The 26,156-nt window shown below is 42.2% G+C and overlaps 3 protein-coding genes across 6 annotated transcripts in view; 2 read left to right on the top strand and 1 right to left on the bottom strand.

The window, feature by feature from the left end:
- The window catches only part of skila (SKI-like proto-oncogene a), a 33,287-nt gene extending 28,146 nt beyond the window's left edge, over positions 1-5,141 (top strand). For both annotated transcript variants that reach the window (XM_086204156.1, XM_086204157.1), the window contains exon 8: positions 659-5,141. In XM_086204156.1, coding sequence (XP_086060282.1) covers positions 659-919 — 261 coding nt within the window. In that variant the 3' untranslated portion in view covers positions 920-5,141. The remainder of the gene's footprint in view (positions 1-658) is intronic.
- Positions 5,142-7,485: 2,344 nt separating this feature from the next.
- On the top strand, positions 7,486-20,119 carry nadkb (NAD kinase b). 3 transcript variants are annotated; one of them, XR_015115880.1, is made up of 13 exons: positions 7,486-7,657; positions 8,912-9,205; positions 9,346-9,429; positions 9,960-10,089; positions 11,321-11,429; positions 12,503-12,588; positions 12,970-13,072; positions 13,178-13,368; positions 15,329-15,428; positions 15,581-15,738; positions 16,128-16,210; positions 16,924-17,180; positions 17,779-20,119. XR_015115880.1 is itself a non-coding variant. In XM_086204144.1 (12 exons), exons 2-12 carry the CDS (start codon positions 8,913-8,915, stop codon positions 17,081-17,083), a joined length of 1,497 nt encoding a protein of 498 aa, XP_086060270.1. In that variant the 5' UTR covers positions 7,486-7,657; position 8,912; the 3' UTR covers positions 17,084-20,119. The 3 variants fall into 3 exon arrangements, 2 of the variants coding, with proteins under 2 accessions (XP_086060270.1, XP_086060271.1); XM_086204144.1 differs by having other exon boundaries at positions 16,924-20,119; XM_086204145.1 differs by lacking the exon at positions 7,486-7,657 and having other exon boundaries at positions 8,488-9,205; positions 16,924-20,119.
- The window catches only part of sec62 (SEC62 homolog, preprotein translocation factor), a 10,105-nt gene continuing 2,621 nt past the window's right edge, over positions 18,673-26,156 (bottom strand). The window contains exons 2-8 of the mRNA XM_086204146.1: positions 25,601-25,709; positions 24,438-24,543; positions 23,981-24,182; positions 22,922-23,017; positions 22,792-22,852; positions 22,579-22,698; positions 18,673-21,416 (exon numbers count right to left, since the gene is read on the bottom strand). Of these exons, the coding sequence (XP_086060272.1) occupies positions 20,881-21,416; positions 22,579-22,698; positions 22,792-22,852; positions 22,922-23,017; positions 23,981-24,182; positions 24,438-24,543; positions 25,601-25,709 (1,230 nt within the window). The 3' untranslated portion in view covers positions 18,673-20,880. The remainder of the gene's footprint in view (positions 21,417-22,578; positions 22,699-22,791; positions 22,853-22,921; positions 23,018-23,980; positions 24,183-24,437; positions 24,544-25,600; positions 25,710-26,156) is intronic.

Here is a 26,156-nt window from a genome sequence, read left to right as displayed (position 1 = left end):
CACACACGCACGCGCGCATGCACGCTCAGAGCCTTTGTTTGCGGTTCCACCAGACTTAATCCTGAGATTGCTTCCGTTACATTGGCCAGTGCTCAGGGATGCAGTGTCCCCCTCCTGCCTGTTATTGAAGCTTCCACTCCTCCTGCCCCACTCCCCATTGCATCAAACTCTGGCACTCTGCCAGCGGACAGAAGGGATGTGTGCGTGGTTATGAGACTAATGCCGGCTGCACACCAGACAGTGTGTGGAGAAATTTTGCGCAGAAATTACATTAAAAATCAAGTAGCTGAGTGCTTTCATTTTTAGATTGAGTATAAAAATTCATCAATTACTCTAAACATGTTTTGCTGTCACAGAGGTGCAACACACTTCTGGCTTATTTCATTATAGCTTCTGTTTTTTTTGTACATATCTTAACTTGTTTTCTTGGTTTCATGAAAAACATCCAAGTTGCAGACATTTTCTGAAAACTTAGTCTTGTGTTGTGTGACCCTGTACAATCCCTTTTCACGTGATCTGTGCAGACATCCAGAACTTTGCACTGTGATTGATGACAGATGTTCTTCAAATGTGAGAAATGTTTCAGACTAAATGTCTTCTAAGGTGACGCACGCACATGTTGACCTCATGTCTCTCCCTCTCTATGTCTCGTCCCCAGTTGACAGAGCTGCGTCAGAGGCTGGAGCGGGCGGAGGCAGACAGGCAGGAGCTGCAGGAGGAGCTGCGCAGAGAGCGAGAGGCGCGGGAGAAACTGGAGCGCACAATCACCCAGCTCAAGCAGCAGATGGCCCAGTCTGGCACAGTGGGAGGCAGCCCCTCTCCTCCTCTCACCCCTTCCACAGGACCCCCAAACTCCCAGTCCCCTCCCACCCTCTCCCCTTCCTCCATCTCAGAGGCCCCAGTGGCTGGCCAGAAGTAACTGCCACCCCCCCACCCCCCAGGCGCCTCCCTTCCTCCCTCATTCCTCTCCTCATCACCTGCCAACTCTACAGACAGAAACAAATCAGCTTGAAGCAAGAAGGAACTTCATGTCTCCTCAGGCTCTTTTAAGTTGTGCATCTCCCCTGTTATCCTTTTTATTTTAGTGTAGGACTGATTTTTTTTTTGTATAATTTAACATCACTTAAAACTTTTCAGTTTTTTTTATTCTTTCTTTTCCTCCCCTCTCCTATCTCCAAACAGTATTTAAAGACTTTTTTTGGGCATGTATGTTTGAATTAATTTATAGGTTTTACTGAACAAAACAGCTGCTTCACAGACAGGAGTTTGGTTGAGTAGAGGCCGATTTGACGCATCACTATTTCATTCATCACCCACCTCCTGCATTCTTTCGTGCTGTCTCTGGACTATGGAGCAAAGGACTTCAGGTTAGACACACAGACTCAGCTCCACGAGGACGGCACTTTCACGCTACTACCTGGGACAACAGCTGACGCCCACCAACACACACTGGCATCTTTCTGTACTGTCAACCCAAATGCTCAAGTACCAGCTAATGCAGGAAACTGCATGGACATTCTATACAGTTGAATAAAATGGTCCTTTTATTTTGCTCCTTATGAAATACAGAGAGGGAAAAGTCTACAATATTAAACTATTTAATCTATACGGAGGAGAAAGACCTTTACTGTACAAAAAAAAGACATTCTGCCAATGTCATAAAACCTCATGAAAATATGCCAATAGTGATGCTGAACCTGAGATGAGTGTTTTGAGTGTGACACCCCCCCCCCCCCCTTCCTCAAAGTAGCTAGCTGCCCCTCCAATTACACATGCCTATCCCCTCCACTCCGCTGGGCTGCACCTGAACTCTTCTGCCATAGACTGGTTTGGCTGCCCCTGCATAGCCTCAACCCACACCTTCCACCACTGTAGGCTCATGCAGTTGCCCTCTGCTGGGAAACTCCTTAACACTGTGGTATTCACCCACATTGGGCTAGACAGGAAACACTGTGGAACGAAGAAGCTCAAAAGCAGTGTTATGCACTTAACGCGCTGTACTCCCCCTGTGAAGCCTCTGGGAAAGGAATGTGTCTGGACACGGGGGATGGTTGAGCCAGTGTAGCTTTTCTAAGAAGACGAGAGGCAGACTTTAATTGTGCAGTAGCTGTACTGAGTTACTATAATGCATGCCCGCACACACTGGAGTGTGTCAGTGCAGAACAATGGCCCCAGCGTTCCCAGCAGATGATCAAAGCCCCAGTATGTCTTTTTTTTTTTTTTCTTTTTTTTTGTATCATTTGACTTCATTGTTAGCAGACGGTTTTATACCCACGCTGTTTGTGAGAGTGTCATTTAAGAATGTGGGTCGCAGGTGAAAGCAGTTAGTCCAGGGAGGTTTGGGCCTCAGGTCTGGCCCCTGCTTCCCGTTATTCTGCCTGGCTGAACAAACAGCACCAGGCAGGCAGGCAGGCAGGCATGAAGAGGAAGCGAGAAGGCGAGGTTTTAGGGGAGCGTTCAGGGGACCAGTGCACTCTCATACTGGGTGGCCCGGACGCCAGGGGTACAGAGAGCTTTCTTTTTGTGTTTTGTGCCATCAGAATGAGGGCAGCTGTTGTTGTCTGGGGGGCCTCTGCTTGCCCTCGGGTGAGACTGTACAGGATCCCCCATTGCTCAACAATCTCCCTCCCACCCGGTCTCACACATCCCCGTTCATCCATCTCCAGCACCACATCAGCTGGGGGTGTGCAATGTTTGTGGATGCCAGGAGAGCGAACAGACGTCCTGCCAGAGGAAGACAGAACTTTTAATGTGTCAATCGCCAGGCAAAAGTGCTTTTTATTGCCTCTAAGGAGATCCCTATAAGAGAGTGTGTGTGCTTGCGTGTGTGCGTGTGTAAATAATGGTTTAAAAGAGAAGGGGGTCGGCCTTGGCTAAACTCTGAGCTTTCTTTTATGCATCTGCTAAAAATGCAAATTGATAGACATTCCACTGTGCTCCATCTTGTTTAATGCAGATTTTCTTACACAGCTTCCCTTTACAATAAGAGACCTTAACGACGAGCAGGCAGACGACACTTGGGTTTTGTCAAGTCATAAAAGCAGGTGCAAGACGGTAAAATCCAAAATCATGCCGCAAATGTAAACTCTACTGTTGTTCCATTTAAACCTTTATTGAAATTATGAAAGAAAAATATTTAACATATTAACTAAAGATTTATATTCACTTTGTAAATACAGTAGTCATTAATATATTAACTGTTCTTATATGAATAATCTTCAAAAGGTTATATAAATCGGACCAGAAATAAGCCTTCACACGGCATAAATGTTTTCTTCTTTTTTAAAAAAAATCTATCTTGTTGAGTTGATGTGGGGGAGTGAAACGCATTATTTACTGAAACGAGATGCAGGATTGAGGCAAAAAAAGAAAGAATATAATACTTTGTTAAACACTTCCCCCCCTTTTTCAAAAGATGCATTTTTTTTGTGGATTTCATCTTGACTGTTTAACATGTGATGTACAGAGATTTCCTCTCTTTGTTAAACGCACTCCCCTCAACAAAATTGATAGTGAACATCTGTTTAAGAAATTGCATTTTGGGAAAAAAAAAAGAAGAAATTTTTTTTTTTGCATGTTTTGCTGCCCCTTATGTTTGTGTCACCAGGCCACTCATTGTTAAAAAGAAAAGAAAAAAAAGTTTCCCCACACAAAATATTGAGATGGCTCATATGCATGAACATTGAACATGTGCAAGTTTTCTATCATTATTGGTTCAGACATTGGCTAAATATGAAGTCAGAGTCAAAACTTAATATGTAGCCTAATGTGATTTGGAAATGATTTGTGTGTGTGTGTGTGTGCGTGCGTGTGTGTGTGTGTGGCCCCCCCCCACATCTGACTGAAGCACAGCAGCTATGAAAAGGGAACGAGAAGAACATGTAGCTCTGGATGTACAGCTATTGTTTTCTGATTTGAGATCATTTATCTTTGTCAGAAGTCTGTATATTTTGACACCACTGAATTAATAATCAGTATTAGTTTTTTTATTGACTTAATTACCTCTTCAGCAGAGCAAGAACTTACAAAATCAACATGGTTCTACATGAGGGGATTTCTAATGGCATCCTTTATTTGTCCGTTCGTTCTGTGTAATTTGAATTTTATACACAAGGGGCCGCTGTTTAGGTTATTTAGTTTTACACCGTAATTGGGGGGGAAAAAAAAGGACTAAATGATGAAGGGAAATCCCTTATGACATGGTGTGCTGGGCCTTTTTTGCATTTTGCAGTGTTATGAGAACTTGGAATATGCTTTGTACAGAATTTTTACAGGTGATGAAGTTTGCCCAATTTACTAAAGTAATGTGAAAGGAGCAGGGCTTTACCACATTTGGATTTACATACCCGCTGCTTCCTTGCTCCATGAAGAAAACTAGTAAAAAAAAAAAAGTTATAAATATATAAAAATTATATATATATATATATATATATATATATATATATATATATATATATATATATATATATATATATATATATATATATATATAAAATATAAGAAATCTAAGTTGACCTTTGGATTGTATGCTTTGTAGTTGGGTGTATACTTTTCATCCAGTAATTATTCTATGCCAGAGTGGGAGATGTAGGATTGATCACATGATCACTGGTTACTAAGAATAGGTACATGATGTTTTCATTTATACACATCTTGTTAGGAAGATGACAGAAAAAATATATTCATGGCTTTGCTAAGAAGAAATGATGTTTTTCCCCCTCAATGCTGTTCTGAAAAATAAAACGCAGTGTCTGTGTATGACCATTGCATACTACGTTGCCAATACTACAATGTGATGAGATTTTTGTTCTTGCATGAATCGAGACACTGTTCTCCTACCTCATGTTGTGATATAAAAAGATGTTTTTTAAGCAGAAGACACTGCATCTCTAATTGTTAATCATCATTATTAACCTGTAAATGCTTTTAGCTAATACCTCAGTTCTATCTAGTGTTTGTTTTTTTCTGTTTTTGCCCTTCCCTGATTTCAGATCTTGTAAATATACCCTGTATAGACAATGAACTTGGATCAAATTCAAGTAAAGTTCTGTAGTGTCAAGCCAGTGTTGTCTATTCCCTTTTCTTCAGGTCGGCTCAACATTCACACGTTTACTCAGGATACCCGTTCATCAAGTCGCGGCAGCCACCGACGCGGTTTTCATTTCAGCATGAAAGAGAGGACGCAGCGACGCACGTAGTGTCACATAGCTGATATACAAGGTCACGAAAAAGCTGGAGTGACAGAATTCAAAAACAAGATTAAAAAAGGTTTGGAAAATACATAAAGCCAGAAAATTTTGGAAAAGTTATTGATAGTTGCTTTACAAATATCTGTATATTAGAGAATATGTGGTTCAGGTCGACTGCTAAAAACCTTTTCGATTTACTTTGAGAAGCTTCTAAAAAAATGTCCTCAAAGGCGTGGAAAATTCCACATAAGAGTGCTTCGATGTGCTTTTGAGTGATTTGCATGTAACCTAAGAAGTTATTTGTTTTGTTTTTTAGCTCTTTTCTTGCAAATGTAGGGAAATACAAATACTTTACCGAAAAAGACACACCCCTTTGTCCGTCTCAAGTTTTGAATTCCAGGTTGACTCAGGCAAGTCTCAGATCCTTAAATTTGCAACAGGGCGTGAAACTTGAATGCATGAGAGTTGGCAATGTTTGTTCTTTTTTCATTGTCAATAAATCATACAATTGCTAACTTTTCCCCAAAATAGCAGGACACTGCCATTTTTTGAAAATGTGAACTCAAACATGATTGAATGTTTGAGTTAAAAATTTGTTGCAACATATTTTTCATCCTGAATTTTTGCGATTTAATGAGCAGGAGTGATTCAAAATAAGCATCTGCCCCTGTTTATAATGAAGATTCGTTACTCTACTAAACACATCAGACACAAATGAAGCACAAAAGTTACTGAGAAGAGCTGGAACTGAGCCCTGAGCTGGTTGTAAAGCTGGACCAACTATATAGAAAGACTTTCAGAATGAAGCAGAGCCAGGTACGTATCGCTCAGGCCCAGGTGTGCAGATGTTCCCAAAGGTATCTGGGAAACAAAGCCAGGGAGAACAGGAAGTAGGCCCTTGGGTTTAGAGATACACAGAGACTGAGATAGACTGCCCTTCCCCTGAGCAGGTGTTAATTTGGTCAGGATAATTAAAGAACTATTAGGAGCTACAGCAGCCAAACACAACATGTTGCTCAGCTCAGAGCCAAGAGAAGCAGCACCATGGCATCCAGCAGGACATGTATTGCCTTATCAGTGCATCTGGAGATGAGGCACGTCCTCTACGACAGGTGTGAATTTGACAAGTGAAAGACGTAGGACAGTTTGAAACCACAGAGAACGTGTCCAGGGACGATCCAGACAAGGCTCCACCACGACAGGACAGTGCCGATTGATCCAGCCATAAACCAACATGTGCTCATCACATGTAGTGAAATCAACGCATGTGTTGGCAGCAAGGGTCAGGGTTACATCAATCATATTGATCATAACCATGGAAACATTAACACCCCCCCAACAAACACACACACACACACACACACACACACACACACACACACACACACAGCACAACTGCAAAAATGTCACTCTCATCCAGGAGAAATGAGTGAAACAAACATTACCGTGCACCATATGACCAAATAAGCAACAGAGTGGGTGTGGATCACGCAAATAAGGCAAACAAAACCTCAAAACTGTCACCACCTTTTGATTTTAGACCCATAACAAAAGCCAAGAGAAATACTTTTTTTTCCAGATTCCTGCCCACTTCGAACCAGCGTCGAAAAGACAAACACAAAACTGTTGAAATTTGGCAGAAAATTCTGTTTGATATTAATGAAGCAATGAGTCAGTCAAATAAAGCTGATATACATACTTGTGCTAAAAAGGGCTCCCCCTGAGATCCTAGCTAGAATTGCTATTGTTATTAATAAGTTAAGTATAACTAATGCCAGCTGACATTGGGCGAGAGGCAGGGTTCACCCTGGACAGGTCACCAGTCAATCACAGGACCCATCAGGGGTTCAGTACCTTGCTCAAAGACACTTCAATATGGTCGCGGAGTAAGTGAGGATCGAACCAACAACCTGCTGATTGCTCGACGGCCACTCTACCTCCGAGCCATACTGCCCTTCACATGCTATGACTAGTACTACTGCTACTACAACTGACAACAACAACAACAACAACAACAACAACAACAACAACAACAATAATAATAATAATAATAATAATAATAATAATAATAATAATAATAATAATAATAATAATAATAATAATAATTAGGGCTTGTCTTATATGTAAATCCGATCGTGTTTTCGCTCTAAACTCAAACAGAGAAAGACGAATGTCAGAGGTTTCCAGCCTCCGTAGTTGTTATTCTGAATCTGACCAGCAGGCGAAGATTTAGCGCTGTTTCTTCAGAATAACATCAGTCCTGCGTAAGTGTCAGCGCAGTTGTGATGCGCTTGAACTTACACCGCGGCACCTGCTCGAGCTTACGGTCCCGTTTTGACAGAAGTGTAATAGTTATTCTTTTCCATGTAGACGGTGGTGTGTGGCAGTAAAAACACCCGCTAAGGTTCAAACTCTCCATTATTGACGAGCTAGTATCATTATGTGTTTTTTTTCCAACCTCTGACACAGTAAGGCTTGTTTTTTTTTTGTCCCGTTTAGACCTTTTAGCTAGCTAGCTACTGTTAGGTAACGTTAGCTGTCAACAAATGATCGATTTTGGGTCGTTCGGTGAACTAACCTCCAGTTTTTGTCTGTGTCAGATGTGTATCGTGACAAGTAGCGTGTTTATATTATATATAACGGCTTGTTGTGTCACGGGCTGGGACAAAGTTCGCTGTTGAACCAGGGAAGACTAGGATTTTGACCTTAATGTCAGAAGTATTTGGCTACTTAAGCTGTTAAGAAGGAAAAGAAACATTGAAAACCAATGACATTGAGGATGTCAATTCCAAAACATTTACTTTCGAAACAAAAAATATATTCCACTAGATGTCTTCTAATAATGAAAACTTTATTATTTTAATATGCCTCTGGGATGATTAATAGAAGTGGAAAACTGTGTGTCCAAAATTGATCTGGCAACATTTTGATGAACTTTTCTCCTAAACACAGAGAACCTTAACTAAGTCTTACCAAAAATAAAGTTACATCTCTTCCAGAGATCTGACATATGCCCACAATTGAGTTGATTACAATTAATACCAACCAGAGTTTTTAAATGTGTTATTTAAATCCTTGCTAACACCTGTTTGGCTGAATTGTATGCATCTTTTAATGCATTATTAGAATAAAAATGTAAACATTTATATTTTTGGTGATGAAAAATCCTGTGATAATAAAAGTGATGGGCTTTTTCCTTCTTCATACTACTATATAGCGTTCAATGATTATGAGAATAAGAAAATCAGGACAGAACCTTTTTATTGTTTTAGTTTCCATTTTACAATGATGCTCTTGTTTTGTGATGGAAAGAGCCTCTGGTTAACGAGCAATAAAACCATTTCAGCTGTTTGGGAACACTGTTTGGACTGAGTCAGACGAGGCCAATCACGATGTTTCCAAAGTAATTAGGTGAAATGATTGGGGTTTCATTACTCTCCATTACAACTCCACATCAAAGATATCTGAAAAAGGAAATGTTCAGTGGGGAAAGGAGATGTTGATGTTGTTGATCAGGTGTTTTGGTTGTCAGAGCTGTTGATGCAGGTCAAATTACCTTAACTAGTTTCCAAGCTCAAGAGTCAGAAGCGTAAGTAATCTTTAAACAGGGTATTTTTGACATCTGATGTATTTTCACCCACAGAATCATCTCAAAGACTTGAGTCCTTCCTTTGAATTGGATAAATGTCTTTAACATAGGATTCTGCATTGGTTCCCTGCAGAATGGAGAATTCAGGGACCAGTCCATCACCAGGGTCACCAGCAGTGCCAGACAGAGGCATGGCACGACCCTTAGGCCGCCTGGGTCAGCTGTCCGAGTCAGCAAGGCCCTCCAAGCACAGGGAGCACCCATCCAGGTCACCAAGGAGACGGCGGGAGGGAAAGAGGTCGCAGAGGCGGGGGGATGGTCATGAACAGCTGCTCTGGGACATCGGACGACGGACGTTACCAGGCCAACACGAGCACTTGGAACCCTCTGGTTCGATGAGCGACACAGCGGAAAGTTCACCTAAGAGGTTTGCTCTGCAGGTTGCCAGCTGGTCGGTCATGCCACTGGCACAACTCTGCTGCCTTGGACATGAGCTGATGGTGTCTTGACTTCTCCTTCTCCTTCTCCTCCTCCTCCTCCTCCTCCTCTTCCCCCTCCTCCTCACAGGAGAGCGCACTTTCTACATGGACCGTATCAAGCCACACACTTCGGACCCAAAGCCTGTATTCTTCCCAACCCGACTTCAGTCATGTAAGCATGTGGGTGCTGAGTGAGTCTAACCTAGTTTATATGATGTGACTCTGTTTGTTTGGACATTGACACAGAAAACCTTTCGCAACTGTGTTAGATAAGATAAAGTTAGACTGGTTTGATGTTACATGAAACGGGACGGTTCACAAAAAAGACTGTAGATACTTTCAGCTTTGGCTCAGTGTCTTTGGACTTGACCAGAAATAACTTAGGAGTTTAACTACACAATGCCTGTCATCCACCACTCAAAGGAGGAAAGAGAGAACCGGTAAAAGTTACCTTCTGATGTTGGAGATTTGCTGCGACTTCACACCCACAAACGTTACATCAGTGTGTCATAATGTTAATGAATGAACCAACGTCTCATAGCATTCAGATTATAAAAGAGTTGCTTGAAAGTATCTTGTAAGATTGATTCAGTCTGTTTCTGTCTTTGTAACTTCCTATTTACAGGTAAGTGTTGTGTGTGTTTGCGCATTTATATGTTTATTGACTCACTTGTGTGCATGTGTGTGTTGTCCGTGTCCCAGGCACATCCAAGACCCGGCCAGCCAGCGGCTCACCTGGAATAAACCTCCAGTTAATGTACTTGTCATCAGGAAAATCAGAGATGAGAGCCTTGTTGAGCCTTTCAAAGAACTCTGCAGGTTTCTAGTGGAGGTATGGAGTTGTGAATTATTGCATGCGTTATATGCAGTAGAATATCAATTTACAAGCTTTTTACAGCATCACTGCAGATGCTTTATCTGCCTTTTCGTTGTACATGTTGGTTGACCTGGTTTGACTTGGTGCATCAGCCCGGAGATTTACATCTGTATTGTCTGTTTGGCAGTGTGTCTTCGATGGGTGAGGTCATACAGCAGTGGGCTGATCCACAGCTGAGACTCAGGATCAAATGAGCAGCTGTAAAATGTCAGATAAATACATTAAGTTTCCTATGAATTCTTCACAATAAAATGTTCCTGTTATTGTCCTGTGACAGTCCATCTTAGACACAGCAGGATTACACAGGAACTGTGTAGCTGATTTTCACCAACACAACATGTTGGATGGGTACACAATTGGCAGAGAAAGAATTTAGCGAATTTTGGGGCAGGTGTGGCAACAGGAAACTTTTTTTTTTTTTTTTAAAATAAGTGTACCAGGTCCATGTTAACTCTGTTCAGAAAGGACGTATGTTGTGTATCAGGTTATCGGCAGTAACAAGAGAAGAAACGGTAAACTGTAAAAGAGCAGAGCAGACATCTGACTATACAAACAATGGCACGGTGCTAAATTAAACACTTCAACTCACATAAATTCCGTTTCCTTCTGGTTTCCTGCACTAACATGAGATGAGTACGAGAGGGATCGTCACTACACTGGACAGGGCATCGCCGCATCCTGCTCGGAGGCAGGTCGGACGCACCTCGGGCTGCCCCAGGAAATGTCTTGATCTTGGGCATGACTGGGCACAACTCGCATGGTTTGACTTGGTCAGGCTAAAAGGGGCAATAGACAAATCATTATTCTCCCGTATTTCTCATTTTTGTTACATTTTTAGTCCTATCAGTGGAGTGACTTTAAGTTTGCAGACGTCATTTTGCTTTAAATGAAGAACCTTCCCAAGTTATTTTAGTTTTGCCCAGAATATACAATGAAACTCTAGGGGAACTAAAGTGCAACAAGTCTAAGAATCCTAAAAAACTGTCCAGATATGTTGGCAAAAGTTAGTCTGCCACATTTCCAAAACAAATAGATCTTTTTGTAATAGGGACGAGTCTGTATTGGCCAGCAAACCCTTGTATTTGCATTCTTTACACATGCCGACATGCTCCACTTCAGTTTGGACAGAGAACTTAGTGGAATGTGTGTTTTGGCTGTCGTCACTAAAGCGTGTCTCGTGTTCCAGGAGAAGCAGATGATGGTGTACGTGGAACGCAGGGTTGCAGATGATGATACACTCTCCAAGGACGAGGCTTTTGGCTCCATCCGAAATCAACTCTGCACCTTCAGAGAGGGTGAGATGACACACTCACTCCCCTGGTTCCAGAGAGGGGGTCATGATCCAAAACAAACCAGTCATGAATGGACAATGATCTTTTATTAACTCCAGCACTCACAAAAATGTTGAAAACATGTTTAATAAATGCTCTTAGGATCAAGAGAATTCATTTTAGACTGTAGAAAAGTTACAGTTGTATTTTTTGCTCCTGCTGCCTTGCTTCAATCGTCCTTTGTGAGAATGTTTTGGTTGTTAAAGTACTTGCTGTTTGGATCGAGGAAAAACTGATCAGCAACTCATTTTTTATTTTTTACATCATTGCGTCATTGGCCCGATATATGATTTCTACAGAGAGATATGTCCATCCATCCATTTTCTACCACTTACCCTGTTAAGTGTGGGCTGGAGCCTATCCCAGCGGCTACAGGCGAGAGGCGGGGTTCACCCTGGACGGGTCGCCAGTCCATCACAGGGCCAACACATAGAGACAGACAACCATTCACACTCACAGTCACACCTACGGTCAATTTAGAGTATCAATCAGCCTCGTCCCCTCTTCATGTCTTTGGACTGTGGGAGGAAGCTGGAGTACCAGAGAGAACCCACACAGGAACAGGGAGAACATGGAGACTCCACACAGAGAGATCCTGTGCTCGAGCTGGGGCTCGAGCCTTCTTGCTGTGAGGCGACAGTGCTGACCACTGCACCACCGTGCTGCCCTGAGAGATATGTGCAAAAGCATTTTGCTTGCTAGCTCATGTTGTATCTGCTATCGTCTGGGGATGATTTAATGTTTTAATTAAACTGCATTCATAAATAGGTGAACAATGAAATATCTGCATGTCAGTGGTATTGGCTGACTTTGGTCTTCTTTTTAACACATTTTAATCTGTCCGATTGGTAAAACTCAGCTGATAAATATCGGCTCTCTGGTGATTAGGAAACAGTAAGGTGATTATATGAATTATTGTTCTCTCCAAATGTTGTGGAAATGATGTAAAATGTAAATATAACATTTTCTACTTAGGGGTTGTGTGAATATGACAGATTGATATTGTGGTATTAAACTGTTTTTGTGACCACCTGCAGGTTATGACGATATCTCAGACTGCATAGACCTGATAATCTGCCTGGGTGGTGATGGGACGCTGCTCTACGCCTCCTCTCTCTTCCAGGTAATCACACCTCCAGCTTGTCCACACACTCAGACCACCTGAGCACAGTTTTTCTTGAGTACTACAAACAAGAAACATTATAGGAGAGGAGTATTATATCAGTGTTTATCACTTCATCAAACAATATGAATTATTCATAAAAATTCTAATGTCCTAATACTGTGGGGACTAAAGGGCTTCCACTCTCGCATCAGAAATGATTCGGAGGTTCAAAATGAATTGTTGGTGGGAACGTGGAACGGTTCAGTAAGGTTCATTTGCTTGTAGTCCAAATGGTTGGAGAATCGTAGTTGTAGTTTTTTACTGGTTCGCTGCAGCAGCTGAATCCATCAGAGCAGGTCAGAGAGATTTTTATGACCAGACAATTGTTCTCTCCTGCAGGGCAGCGTTCCTCCGGTCATGGCGTTCCATCTGGGTTCACTGGGTTTCCTGACGCCCTTCAAATTTGAGTCATACAAGACTGAAGTGGCCAAAGTATTTGAAGGTTGGGTGCCTTTTTTAAGATTGGATATTATTCCAGTTGTACTGTTGTAATTTGTGCATGAAGTTTGTTCAACTCCAGAAATGCCTCCTCATCACTTGTGTGCAGGGAATGCAGCCATAACTTTACGTAGTCGTTTAAAGGTGAAGGTGGTGAAGGACATGCTTCAGAGGACAGGCCAGCAGCCTCAGAGCCGTGAACAGCAGCAGCAGCAGCAGCAGGAGCAGCAGGAACACAACGGAGTTGTTCCTCAGGGACACACCAACAGTGAAGCTGGCAAAGTCACGCTGCAGCTACAGGTGAGGACAAATGAAGGAGGGTCCAGGTGAGTGAGCCTGCACACGTCAAGGGGCTCTGGGAAGTTCTGTTATCAACGAAGTTTAATTTGAGATTCAGTGTTGAGTGTTGTGCACATCCTTGAATTCATGTTGAGTGCTTGTCCTTCCTTGTAAAGAAACAGGTTTTGTAACCGAGTGTTTTAAGTATTTGATTTGGCAAGATTTATGTCCTCATTTATGTGTTGGCTGTTTTCCTTCTTTCAAAAATGCCAAACACTGGGAGATTTTTACGTCTGAATCACACAATACGTAAACGCATCATACAATATCTAAGATGCTACAAGCCATTTGTTCACATGAAGGCAAAGTGATGTCAGCCTTCTTTAAAGTGAATATTTGCAGTTGCGTAATGATCTAGAGATGATGACCTTAAATAACTCAGGTGGACTTTCCTGTTTCAAACAATGTGTTCCTTTTTCATGCCACCATAAAATGAAAAACCATTATGGTTACAGTTGTTTTTATTTGCATCTGGTATGATTTTTAAATGTCAAACGAGGGTGCCTAATCTGCTCTGGTCTTCAGATGAGATGAAAACACAAACGGGGATACTGGGAGGAAATTCATAGTTTCAAGTTAAGTACTTGACTTGTGTTCACGTGGCTCTGCAGTTCCTGGAATAAAATTCTCCAAATGTGCTGCCCGATTGCATTGGGAACTTGTTATTTATTCTTGCACACACTTCAGATGATAATTTAAATCCTGTAACGACGACAGAAGCAAGGAATGCATGCTTGTTTGTTCATTACGTCTTTATTCCTTCAAATCCTGGTGGTGGTTGTGCTTGCGTACATATACGTGGCTGAGCAAGTAAGCGTCAGCTGCGTTGCCATGGCGACAGTCATAATAATGTGGCTGGGTGAGGAAATGGGAGAGAAAGTGGATGTTGTGAGGTTCTGTTGAGCCAGTTGCCATGGAAACCATGGCGTCAACAGTGCGGTCGATGCCAAATGGATGTTTAATGAGGTCTGACACACTCTGTAACTAAACAATATGCCACACTGCTATAGTCACACGTGCGCACACACACACACACACACACACACACACACACAGCTGTAGATGGCTCTTCTCTCTTCCCTGGGTGTTTGGTCTCATCATTAACAGGCAGTGATGGATGGTTCTGGTGTCAGAACCTGAGTTTGACCTCCTGTCTGCTGCGTTCAGCAGGATGTTTACGCTGCGCTGAACTGACGTCAGTACATCTGCCAGACATCAACGCTCAGCGCCGCAGTGTTTGTTGGCTGAATGACTGAAGGGAGGAGCATGATTTGTATGCTGCACACCAGCATTTTTCTGTGCTTGTAGTTAAGTGGGATAGTGCTCTCCTGTGTCTGCTGCTGGATGATTGATTGGTTTTATTGATCACATCGATTACATGTAGTCTCTTATTCAGTGTTTGAAAAGAAATTGCATATTGAAGATTGTCCCACTGTGCTGCCAGAGTATAGAGACATGGGGATAATGCATTATTTCACACAATGGAGTGGCTCTATAGAGCCGTTCGATATTACACTCCAAGGCAACGACTTGTTTTATCTCTATCATCTCTGCACAACAGCCGGTGTCTTTTATTGTTCCTTTGCACAGAACGCCGCCTTGTGGCCAATTATAAAAATCCTTACAGTATTTACAAAGTCCAGCTTGCCTGTTAAAGCTGAGTCATTTGTTAAAGAGCTGTAAGATCTCCAGTTTTTACTGAGCATTTGTTTTTGTAAAAAAACAAAAATGAGATGATATGTTGTCTCTAATTGGTGGTAAAGTAAAAGGGTTGATGGTCGTAGTGAAGTGGTCGTGAAACTACTTTCTCTCCTTCACTTCCTAATTTTACTTCTATAAGTCACAAACACGATGATGCTCCCGGATGATCAGAGAATCTTACAGCGACTGATGCATGTGTGTTTTTTTCTCGTGTATTCAGGTGTTGAATGAAGTGGTTGTGGACCGAGGCCCATCCTCCTACCTGTCCAATGTGGATTTGTACCTGGATGGGCGTCTCATAACATCAGTGCAGGGCGACGGTAAGAGCAGCCATCCCTCGTCATGGCATGCCTGTTCCTCCTCTGACTTCTTACACCACAAAGTGAATTCTCTCTGCAAGAGCCACAGTGTATAAAATGGTGAACTATTTGTTTGTGTACACAAACAAAACATTGGTCTTTTTCTCCCTCAGGTGTGATTGTGTCCACGCCAACAGGCAGCACAGCTTATGCAGCAGCAGCAGGGGCCTCCATGATCCACCCCAATGTACCAGCCATCATGGTCACCCCCATCTGCCCACATTCGCTCTCCTTCAGGCCCATCGTGGTCCCTGCTGGGGTGGAGCTCATGGTGAGAATGGGAGGGTTGTGTTTACCTCCGGATGACAAATGAAAGTTTATTCACCACCTGATAAAGGATTCCCTAAATCTCTGAGGCAGATTAATTGTAGCATCACCTAGTGGAAGCAGGAAAGATTTTTTTTTAACATTGACTACTGTGATTTCACCATGGTGAGGCATGGTATGAAGACAGAGAATTATTCCAGGAAGCAAAAATGATGAATATTCATTTGAGTAAGAAGGTGAAATTACTGGTGGAGTAACCTGCTGATAACGGTCTCAAATATCAGATGTTTTAATTATGAATAAAAGGGATTATGTATTATAATAAACATTAAAAACTGCATCATAAAAACTATTTTGTCTGTTAATTTAAGAAAATTGCTTGCCTTCAAACAGATCACCTTGTCCCCTGATGCCAGGAACACTGCCTGGGTGTCGTTTGATGGCAGGAAGAGACAGGAGATCCAGCACGGAGACTGGTAAATCTCAGGACTGTCTCTTGCAGACAACTTTTTGGAGAAGTTATTTGCCGTCCTCCCTGGAGCCAGACTGGAGGATAGACTCCCCTCCCACCTCTCTGTGCGCATTTGGGAGCTGAGACTAACTAGCTGACTGATAGTTGGTTTAGTTTATTGAATAGCACTGGGTGAATACACTTTCCTCCAAAAATGGTCTTTGTCTGCATTAATATAACTAGTTTTGTGTATAACAAGGAAATAACAATTAGAATATGCCAGATATTGTGATTCTAGTCTCGGATATATACAGTAGATCAATGCTCGGAGCTACTTTCCTGACTGGGTGCAGTGACGACGCAGCACCTTAAATCTTCAGTCAAGAAAACAGAATGTTAATTGATGAGTAGAGGAGCGACCGTTGTTACTAATCATGACCAACATTGTAAGAGGATCACTTCTGGAACCTAAATGTGATATTTTTTAAAGCAGAATGTACAGAAGATGAGGAGTTACAGGCTTTTGGAGGCCAAGTGAGTAGGATGATGGTATGCTAACTTGCCCATCCACTACCATTGATTTAGCTAAGCTAACAAGCAGTCAGCCAGTCTTCACTTGTCTGGTTCTGGGGAGGATGGGAAATGAGCAAATCTCCCAAGAAGTTTACATCTTTCTTTAATGTTCTGTTATTCACGTCTGTTTTTCCCATTTTGAGGATTCACTGGCTTTCTCCACAGCATCAAGATAACGACATCTTGCTACCCAGTGCCCTCCATCTGCTGCCATGACCTGGTGTACGACTGGTTTGAAAGCCTGGCCCAGTGTTTGCACTGGAACGTACGCAAGAGGCAAGCTAGGCTGGCGGACGTCTCTGACTCCTCAGACACAGAGAACTGAATCCGGGTGGCTTTGCTGGCTGAAACACAATCAGGTTCACAGCAGCTGAGAGAGACATGAGGGCATCAGAGCGAGACTCCTCAACACTTTAATGATGGTAATTCTGGACTGATGGCCAGAACAAATGGTGATGCCAAACTAGTGTTACTCTAATCCTCCGTAGTGTGCCCAAGGAGCACACTGGATATTACTACTCTCAAATGAGCATCTCATTACATTCCAGTACATACTGCGTAGTATTTGCTGCTATGTATAGGACGTGCTGTAGTTGTATCCGTAGCTAGGAGGGAAGAAGCATGCTGAGACAAGTGTCACTTTCATGATAACATAATCCTGCATTGTGAAGTCAGACTAACATCTGCCTAAAGCGCCTTATGAATATTCTTTCAATGCTCTTTTTAATTTGGCACTTGCTGCAATTAATCATCAGCGAGATGATGTCATTGAACTGTTTAGGATTAGAGATACAAAGAGGCATATATATAGAGAAAAAAAATGTCTAGACATGGATTTATAATAATCCCCCCAAATATTTGAGTTCATTTTTATTTAATGTATTTATTTTTGAGAGGAGAGTTTTAAGACTTTTATGTTACACATTTAACGCTACTTTATGTGCATTGTCTGCTGTCCACCTTTATGTTCACTATCTGTGTGTCTGAGGTCATTTCTAAATTTCTCTGTTGTTCTACCAGAGAGACTCAGGAGGCAGTTATGGATTCAGATATTTCTTGCTGAATAAGACGATCAGCTACGGATGACTTGGTGACTTGGTAGCAGTATGGCTAAAGAAAGGGGACCAGTCATTGGAGGAGGCCTGGAGACTGGTAGGAGGAGGCAGAGGCGGAGTCATAGTTGGTGTAATGGAAGCAGCATCTGCAGGTTTGGGCAAGACAGTTTAAAGACATAGACTACTCCCTTTTGCAGGGGTTCCCAAAGTAGGGGTCGCAAAATGATTTCCACAAATCCAAAACATATTAAAAATGCCTTAATTGCTTTTAAAGATAAATATAGTCCAATAACATGTATAAAAATAGAAGTTCATTTCTAAATCACTTTCAAGTTGGCTGTGTTTGTGTGCTTCAGCTACTTTCAGGGATGGTTGGGGTTGGGAGTCGGGGACCGTCGTTTTGGGGGTTCTAAGCTGAAAAGCTTTTGCCCTGCAGGGTTGTGGTTAGTATCAGGTGGGCTACGATTCCTCGGCGCTGCTTTGCTTTGTAGTAATGAATGACTGATTAATATCAACCGAGAGCTTTCCTAGTAGAACTTCTGTTCACACTGTTATTCCTCAAATTTTGGGCTCAGGTTTAATTCCAACAGCTAATTGCATGAATGTAGGGAGAACGCAATCACAAGGTGGAGACTCTGTTGTCATTTTCACGAAGGTCAATATGTCTTATTCTTGTAGCAGAAGGAAAATAGCGTGACAAATAAAGTTTTAACACTTGCTAATTGTGCTCTGATCTTTGAGCCTGGGAAGTTTGACACAGACGCATTGACCCGGTTCAGTCTTTTCTTAAGATGAAAGACGTTTGAGTGGTGTGTTTAATGGATAAGATTGTTAGGAAAGTAATCAATACTCAGCTGCTTTCTATATTTTTATTGCAATGATAAGATACAGATATTTCCAGACATCCATTTTTTTTTTCAATTAAATTATACTCCAATATTGCATGAGTCTTCAGAATGATATCGATCCAAATGTGGACAACTAGGCGATCAAAGGACACAATTTTTGACCAGAGATAAAACATGTTTTACAATTTCACTTTGTATTTCCCCCAGAAATGTGCGATGAGAAGCAGCAGCATAGAGAGTAATACTACAATATATAACAGACCGATACTGTGCAACAGTCAAAACCAGTTGGGAGGATTGTGAAATGGTTAATGCCAAAATGGAGAGACTGGCAACTCGGAACACAGAGATGCACTTTGCCCGTTTTGGAGGGGACGAAGAAGAAATATTACTAGAAAATAAACATCATGGTGGAATCAAAGCGCTACAAACCTTGGTGGAACTACAGGAGACAAACGACTACATACAGACTAGGAGGCAAAACAGACTGACAACTTTATACAAAAAAACCCAATGTGGAATAAATTAAAATCGCCTTTCACTGTTGTGAAATTTAGCCACATTAAATAAGTTGGGAAACGGCAGGTGAATGGCTGTGAACACAAGTTAATAACTGACCATTCTCAATTAGACAAATACAAAAGTGGCAGTGCTGAATGCACAAAAAAAAAATAAAAAAAAATCACACATTCAAGGTAATGGTTGAAAATGTAAAAATTAAATGAACTAGCTAATTACTCTTTTCTAATCCCAGATGTTACCTTTAAGTGAGTACAATCTTGTTTTCGCAAGTGATCGTATAAAAAAATGAAAAGAACAAATGAGCATTACAAACACTGGGGAATATTAAAGATTACACCTCCTAATATAAAAGAAGGGAAAAAGAGCAGTTTTAGGCTGCTAATAATGTATGTATATATTTGATATATCGATAGAATTCATATATAAATGATACATTTCTATTTTTAAATATAATCCTCACTAGGACTAAAAAGAGCGCCTAAAACATGTCTAGCCAGAAGAAGAATGTGAAGGATTAGCTGGGGCGTCTGCGACCGCCAGGGCTGGATTCACCGAGTGGACCCGAGACTAGACGGGTTCCCTTGTGAGTCTTGTGTGAATACTCTGAAAACAGTGACAACAACCTTGTGCTGTGCTTTTTCTTTAAAGATGTTTTTGACACCAAAGTTACAAAATGAATCAACAAATGCAACCTCCTTCTCTCCCGTTATTAAATCAGCATGCATAACATTAGTAGTGTGTGTTTGGCACTAGATTCCATTATGTGAACTTTTTTTTTTTGTAATCGTCTAGCTTCGCTGCAATCTTTATTTTTTTTATAAAAGAAAATCAAGTATGTCAGCTGTGTTCCAGGTTCTCTCTTTAAGATGAGTCCCGCGTTATTAAACATGAATTAGAGGTACTTATTAAAAAAAAAAAAAAAAACATGGCAAGTGCCTCTCTAAATACTCTCCCAGCCACAAGGTTTTTAGCTTCCTTTGAGTAAACTATACAGTTTGGTCCATTCAGTTGAGAAGTTTGGGCGTTAGCGGCAAAGCAGACACGCCGGTCCGTTTGCTGTAAATGCTGCCTGAGAAAGCTATCAAGACTCAACAGGAAGTGAAGTGTGCCACCGGTGTAGTCGGCTGTGAAAAGGTTTAAGACCCGGCGGCTTGTGGGGAAAAAAGGAGTAACTCCCAAATCTACAACACAGAGATGAAACCAAAAAGGTGGACAAGAAACAAGCGTGCTTTCTACTGGTCAATTTTACATCTGTATTTAAGATCATATTTGATCTTGCATACAAAATATCCCAATGAAACCGAAGACAGGACATAAATAAACATATTGAGATGAGAAGAAAGCAAGTTCATGACATGAGAAGTAGAGAAAAGAAAGAAATAACGGAACAATAATCCTCCACTGGGGTTCTTGTTGGTCTGATTTTTGTGACAACTTCCTCAGGCAAACATCACCAGTGGCAGGTTTCTGTTTTTTTTTTTTTTTTTTAACGTAATAACATACATAATATTTGGGGAGGAGGAATCGTTTCCACCGTAAGACTTCTGCCGTGTCGTATCGGTTTAGTGGAAGATCTCAACAACGAGAGATGGCGCCTGACCTCCTCTCGCTAGGCTGCGAGAGGCTGGACGAGCAGGTCCTGGGATCACAGGAGGAAGGGAGGGAAGGAGGAAGAGACGAAGAAGTGATGGGATAGTTTATGTTTCAGCAGTCTGTGGTTCAGTCTCACTCCCGCTCCCTCCTTTCCTCTCTTGCGTCTCCTGGTCGTCTTCCTCCTCCTCCTCCGTGTGCTGCTCCAGCTCCTCCCTGGTGATCATCTCAAAGTCGTTTCCGTTGCTGTGCTGCGAGCCCTCATCCTCCCTGCGGTCACTGTCTGTATCTGCCCCCGTTCCCTCCCCTTCCCCGTCTTTACTCTCCTCTGGACCGGCCTCTTTGCTCTCTTCCTCTTCATCCTCCTCCTCCTCATCACCGTCCTTCTTCTCACTGTCTGACTTTTCATCGCTGTCTGACTTCTGAGCCTTGGTGGAGGCGGAAGCGGCGGCAGTGGCGGCATCCTTCTCGCCTGTCTTGTCTGAGCCCTTCTTGCTGCTGCCTCGAGGACCTTTGTACTCATGAGTGTAGAGCGGCCTGAACGAGTCGATGAAACCCACGTCGGCCGTCAGGTTGGGGAGGAACCAGAAGTGATGTCGCCCTCCCGTCACCAGCCAGATGATGAGGAAGAGGATGCAGCGAGCTGAGGGGAGAGTAACAACCACCGCTGAGATCAATTAAGTGTCCTCAGAACCGTCTCACTGGACAACATGATTGAGAGGACATTGCATTTAACCTTTTATAACCAAGATGCAATTAGACTTCAATGCATAATGTGATCAATACAGCTTATTTCCTCAGGGACATACACTGTACTTTATTAGATCAATGTGAGTCTGCAGTAGTGTTAAATGTGCAGTCATGTGAAGGCTGCATAGCTCCTTTTTTGGCCACTTGGGGGCAGCAGAAACAGGTTGAGAGTATTGAACTTGACAGGGAACAGTCGCACATCTGGCTGTTCAAAGCAGCAACATTCGTTCAGTCGTTCTCCTGTTTCCGGTCTTCAATCTTTCGCTACCCGATGCTCCACATGCTTAGCAGCTCTGACTAACTGGTTTGGTGCCGAGCAGGTGATGAAGTTCTTTGATAAAAGCTGCTGCTGGAAACGACGCTCCGGCAACAGAGTGAATTGAATGTGTAACATTACAGCTGCAAAGTCAGGCACTGGGTCAGGTGGTATTTCTCTGTAGGTCCGTCATTGCGAGTGAGACCACTGACACCTTTTAAGATAAAATGTCAAAAAAAAATATCAATAGAAACGTTCATTTGCTTGGCAACCGAACTCAGTCAGTGAAATGGAAATGTGTTTTCAATCACACAGTACCTAAATAAGAGGTTTTCCAATTGCTGGTAACAGTCTGTACAAATACCTAAGATACTGACATAAAAAAGTCAGGTCTGTACGGGTGAGTATGCACCATGTAACTGCTACTTCCAAGTAAAATCTGATTTTTTTTCATATTGGAGGTCAGTTCTTCTGAGCTGCTCTAAAGAAGCCGAAGCCTACACAGGAAGTTCCATTGGAAACTGCTTTTGTGGAGCAGGAAAGAATAATAACTGACAGATTTGGCCAAATGTGAGCTCCATTTTGGTGATTTACAAAAACAACGCAAGAAAATAGCGGACACAATGTTATTTTTAACCAGCCGACATGCAAATTTAGGTCTCAGAATCAGTATTGGAACATCTGTGATAGCCCACCTTTTGCCTCAAGCCACAAATTAATCAAAGTTCTCCATTTTTGTACCAAATTCTGACTATAACTAAAGCCTTAGCTGGACGGTCCTGCTGGGGCTTGAACTTACCAACGGCGAGCAGCAGTATACTGGCCACGAAGCAGCCGGCGGCAACACTTAGGTAGTAAACTCCTACGCGCATCTCTGCTGGCCACAGAGGGAACAACGTGGCTGCGATCACAGCGATGACTGAAAAACACAACACATGCACACACTGTGAGTATGAGGCCGGTGATCCACCACCCTGCAAAGCTGATGTCGGATTTCCAGCTGCTGTCTCACCCAGGATGAGTCCCATGGCAAATGTCTTGAAATGGACAGGATCGTAAATCCACACGTACACCTGAGGAAAAGCGACAAGAGTTTTATAAACATGATCTTTTCCAAGAAAAAACAGAACAGTCCTGCTCACCTCATTTCCATCCAGGAACAGCTGATCCTCGTGAGGCTCGAGTTTGAACTTCTTCTTCACCTCCTTCTTCTTCTTGGGGCTTCCCGGGCTGTCGTCCTGTTACATTGTTTCATTCATGTAAATATAGAGCAGAATTGCCACATCACTGGAATGCTAGTTCTGTAGTCATGTGACCTAGGTCTGGGTATTATTCAAAGATTAGCGGAACCTTGACATGGATATCAATTAACACACAAAATGAAAATGATGTAATGTTTTAGTTTTAGCTCACTGGCAGCTTCCTTACATGAAAATATTGGCATTCAAAAAAAAAAATGGTTTTACTTAATTTTTGTGCCACCAGTTTTATTTTTCAGGCTCGCTGGCACTTCGGTAGCATTAATGAAAGAATAAATTGCAACCCCAGAGATTTAGTCCTCGGGTAATACATGGTATTACTCAAGTACTTGATACTTATTTGGATATTAAAGCAATTTGGTTGGTATTATAAAAGTCTCAAGTTTGGATACCCAGACCATCTGAGCTTCATTATTTACTTTATACTGTGCAGTTAATGGAACCGTCAGCTCAGGGACTCCAAGTGTTTTTCCTAGTAACCAGCAGATCAATTAGCTATTAGCACATTAGCACCGACTAATTTAAAACAGATCATTGATCTTTTTTTTCCTGCAACTGACGTGATGTACATGTAGCTTTGAGCTTTCCAGGAATCCTCCAGATGTGTCTCTACATGCAGCCCTTGGACCTGTGCACCTGAGTCAACATCCACCCGTTTACCCTGGGGGGGCGCTGGCTGATCAGATCAACAAGGTCAGGTTAACTATCCAGACATAAAGCAAACATCAGGAGCTGCAGAGCTGCAGTGTCCCTCCACAGTCGTACTACTGTTTGTGTTTTGCTGTGTGATTGTGGTTTGTGGTGACGCTTATTTGCTCTGTTTTCGCTGATACTTCCTCAGCCTCCAACTGTGGTGAGAACACTGTCTAGCTCGCACGGCTACAATCTGCTCTTTTGTCATCGGACAAAAGGGTGAACGAGTCCCTTCCAAACATCACGTACATTCTTCTCTTTCTTGGTTTCACCCGTCTCAGACTCTTTCTTCTTCTCTTTCTCCTTCTTGCCCTTCTTCTCCTCCTCTTTGCTGCTGTCACCCTTGGCCTTATCTTTCTCCTTTTCTTTCTCCTTCTCCTTCTTGGTGTCCTTCTCTGGTTTCTTCTTCATCACTTTGAGAGCCCGGTGGAAGAACTGCTTCTTTAGAAGTCTGCAAAGGAGGGAAAATAACAAGTGATTTTATTTCAGGTTGCTGCCTTTGTATGTCCTGGAATCTCCATCTGTGCAAAGACTCAAGGACTGAAGCATTTCACCCCAAAATGCTTTGATTTGCAGTAGTTTAAGTTCTTGGACATTGAATAAGGAAATAAGAAGGCAGAGAAATAATAAGAATTGAACATGTTGTAGATGTGAATTTTAAAGGGATCTAAAATCCCAGTGAACGGGTTTAAGTGAGGTAGCTCACCTGTTGCAGTAATCCAACACAGACTCCCTGGTGGTGAAGAGCGCCTCCTCACCTTTCTTGGCCTTGGCCCACTTGGAGTCCAGGAGACAGTCCACAGCCTTGGATGCTGATGCGGGGACACAAAGACGCACACTTATAGAACAAGGTACCAGATCTTGTGTGAAAATACCCTTTAGTATCAGTCACTGCGTTGTAGTGAAAGGCAGTACTACTACAGAGGTACCGCAGGTCTTAGTTTAACCTTTTAAGAGGACGATGAATGATATTTCACATCCATACCAGCCAATTAAATGACGTGTATGAAAGAAGTCTGAATCCAGAGTTTTGGCACAGGTATACTTGAGGTCACACAACTCATCACAATAAAATAAACTTAATCCAACTGTAAAATAGTAACATCAAGTTCATAAACCAAATTAGCTTTTTAAATTTGTCAAATTATTTTAAAAAATTGTGGACGTTCTACTTTAGACAAAGCCAGTATTTGTGCTAAAGACTTGCTGGATGGCATTGAATTAAAATGGTTTTGATATTAATGCACATGCACAGTATTGCCTGGATTCTGAACCAGTAAAATTAGGTGCTTTTCCACTTCAAGCTCATCCACTCATCACTTTCTGTGATAAAAAGGGTCACGTAGGAAACTGGAATAAATGAAGTAGTGCTTTAAGGACATGGACGAAAGTAAACACTGGTTAGGTCATGTGACAGCGATGAGATGACCTCAGCAGTCATATACAATTCAACCCACAACTACTGAGTAAACAGCACTTCCACAAATACCAGGCCAACAGAAACAAGTTCTTCATCATGCCACAAAACAAAAATGAAACTGAGTGAGAGGCTCGTGTCTGTAAGTGAGACTGCAGCAGAAACTTCCCACCAACATTTTAACAACTCTTCAGCCGTGTGGCGGAAGTTCTTCACCCACAACATACTTTGTTCAAATCCAACTGGTTTCATTTACTGACTCCACAATTACCTGCAACTGAATCTCTGTTCATTGAAAACACGCGTGTGTGTGTGTGTGTGTGTGTGTGTGTGTGCGCGCGCGCGCGCGCGTGTGAGACAAATTACTAGAGGGAATATGTATGGAGCGATGTCCTGATTCACACTCCACCTGGCGCCCAAGTGCTGTGTTGACATCTTGGATAAACACTCACCGATGAAGTAGTCGACTCTGTGGCCCATCATGTTGGTGGACTTGGTGGGGCAGTTGAATCGGAGGTACTTGGCCACCGCCTTTTCCTCCTTGGTGGGCTCGCTCACCTCCTACACAGCCGGACACACACAGAAGAGGAGGTGAGTTTTTGCAAATTAAAATCTGTCTTATGTTAACCTGACACACATCAAGTAAGGACACAATAATGTATTCATATGCAGAAAATGAGATTGATTTTGCCCAGCAGTCGAATTCTTCATCGTTTCCTGGACTGATCAATCAACGTGGAAAACACTGGTGTTTCCTCACTTATCGTCTGTAGACATAACAACTAGTAAAGTTGTTATCTTTTGCTGAGAAACGAAGCCACACTTTGGACCTGTTCACCGCGACTCCTCCTTTTTCCTAACCAGCACTGACACACATAGTTTGACGCCATTGTTTTGCAATGTCTGATGAACATACCAGCACTGGTAAAAAGAAATGATTAGCTGCAATTCTAGTGACTCAGACCATTTGGAATTGGTTTATGATTCCCATCCGTAATGCTCTTTACA

Source organism: Aulostomus chinensis, chromosome 5 (assembly GCF_037954235.1).
Source record: "Aulostomus chinensis isolate RoL2024-O1b breed Wild chromosome 5, RoL_Achi_v1.0, whole genome shotgun sequence".
NCBI lineage: Eukaryota > Metazoa > Chordata > Actinopteri > Syngnathiformes > Aulostomidae > Aulostomus > Aulostomus chinensis.
Note: the sequence above shows the minus strand (reverse complement) of the source record. Positions and strands in the feature narration are given on the sequence as shown.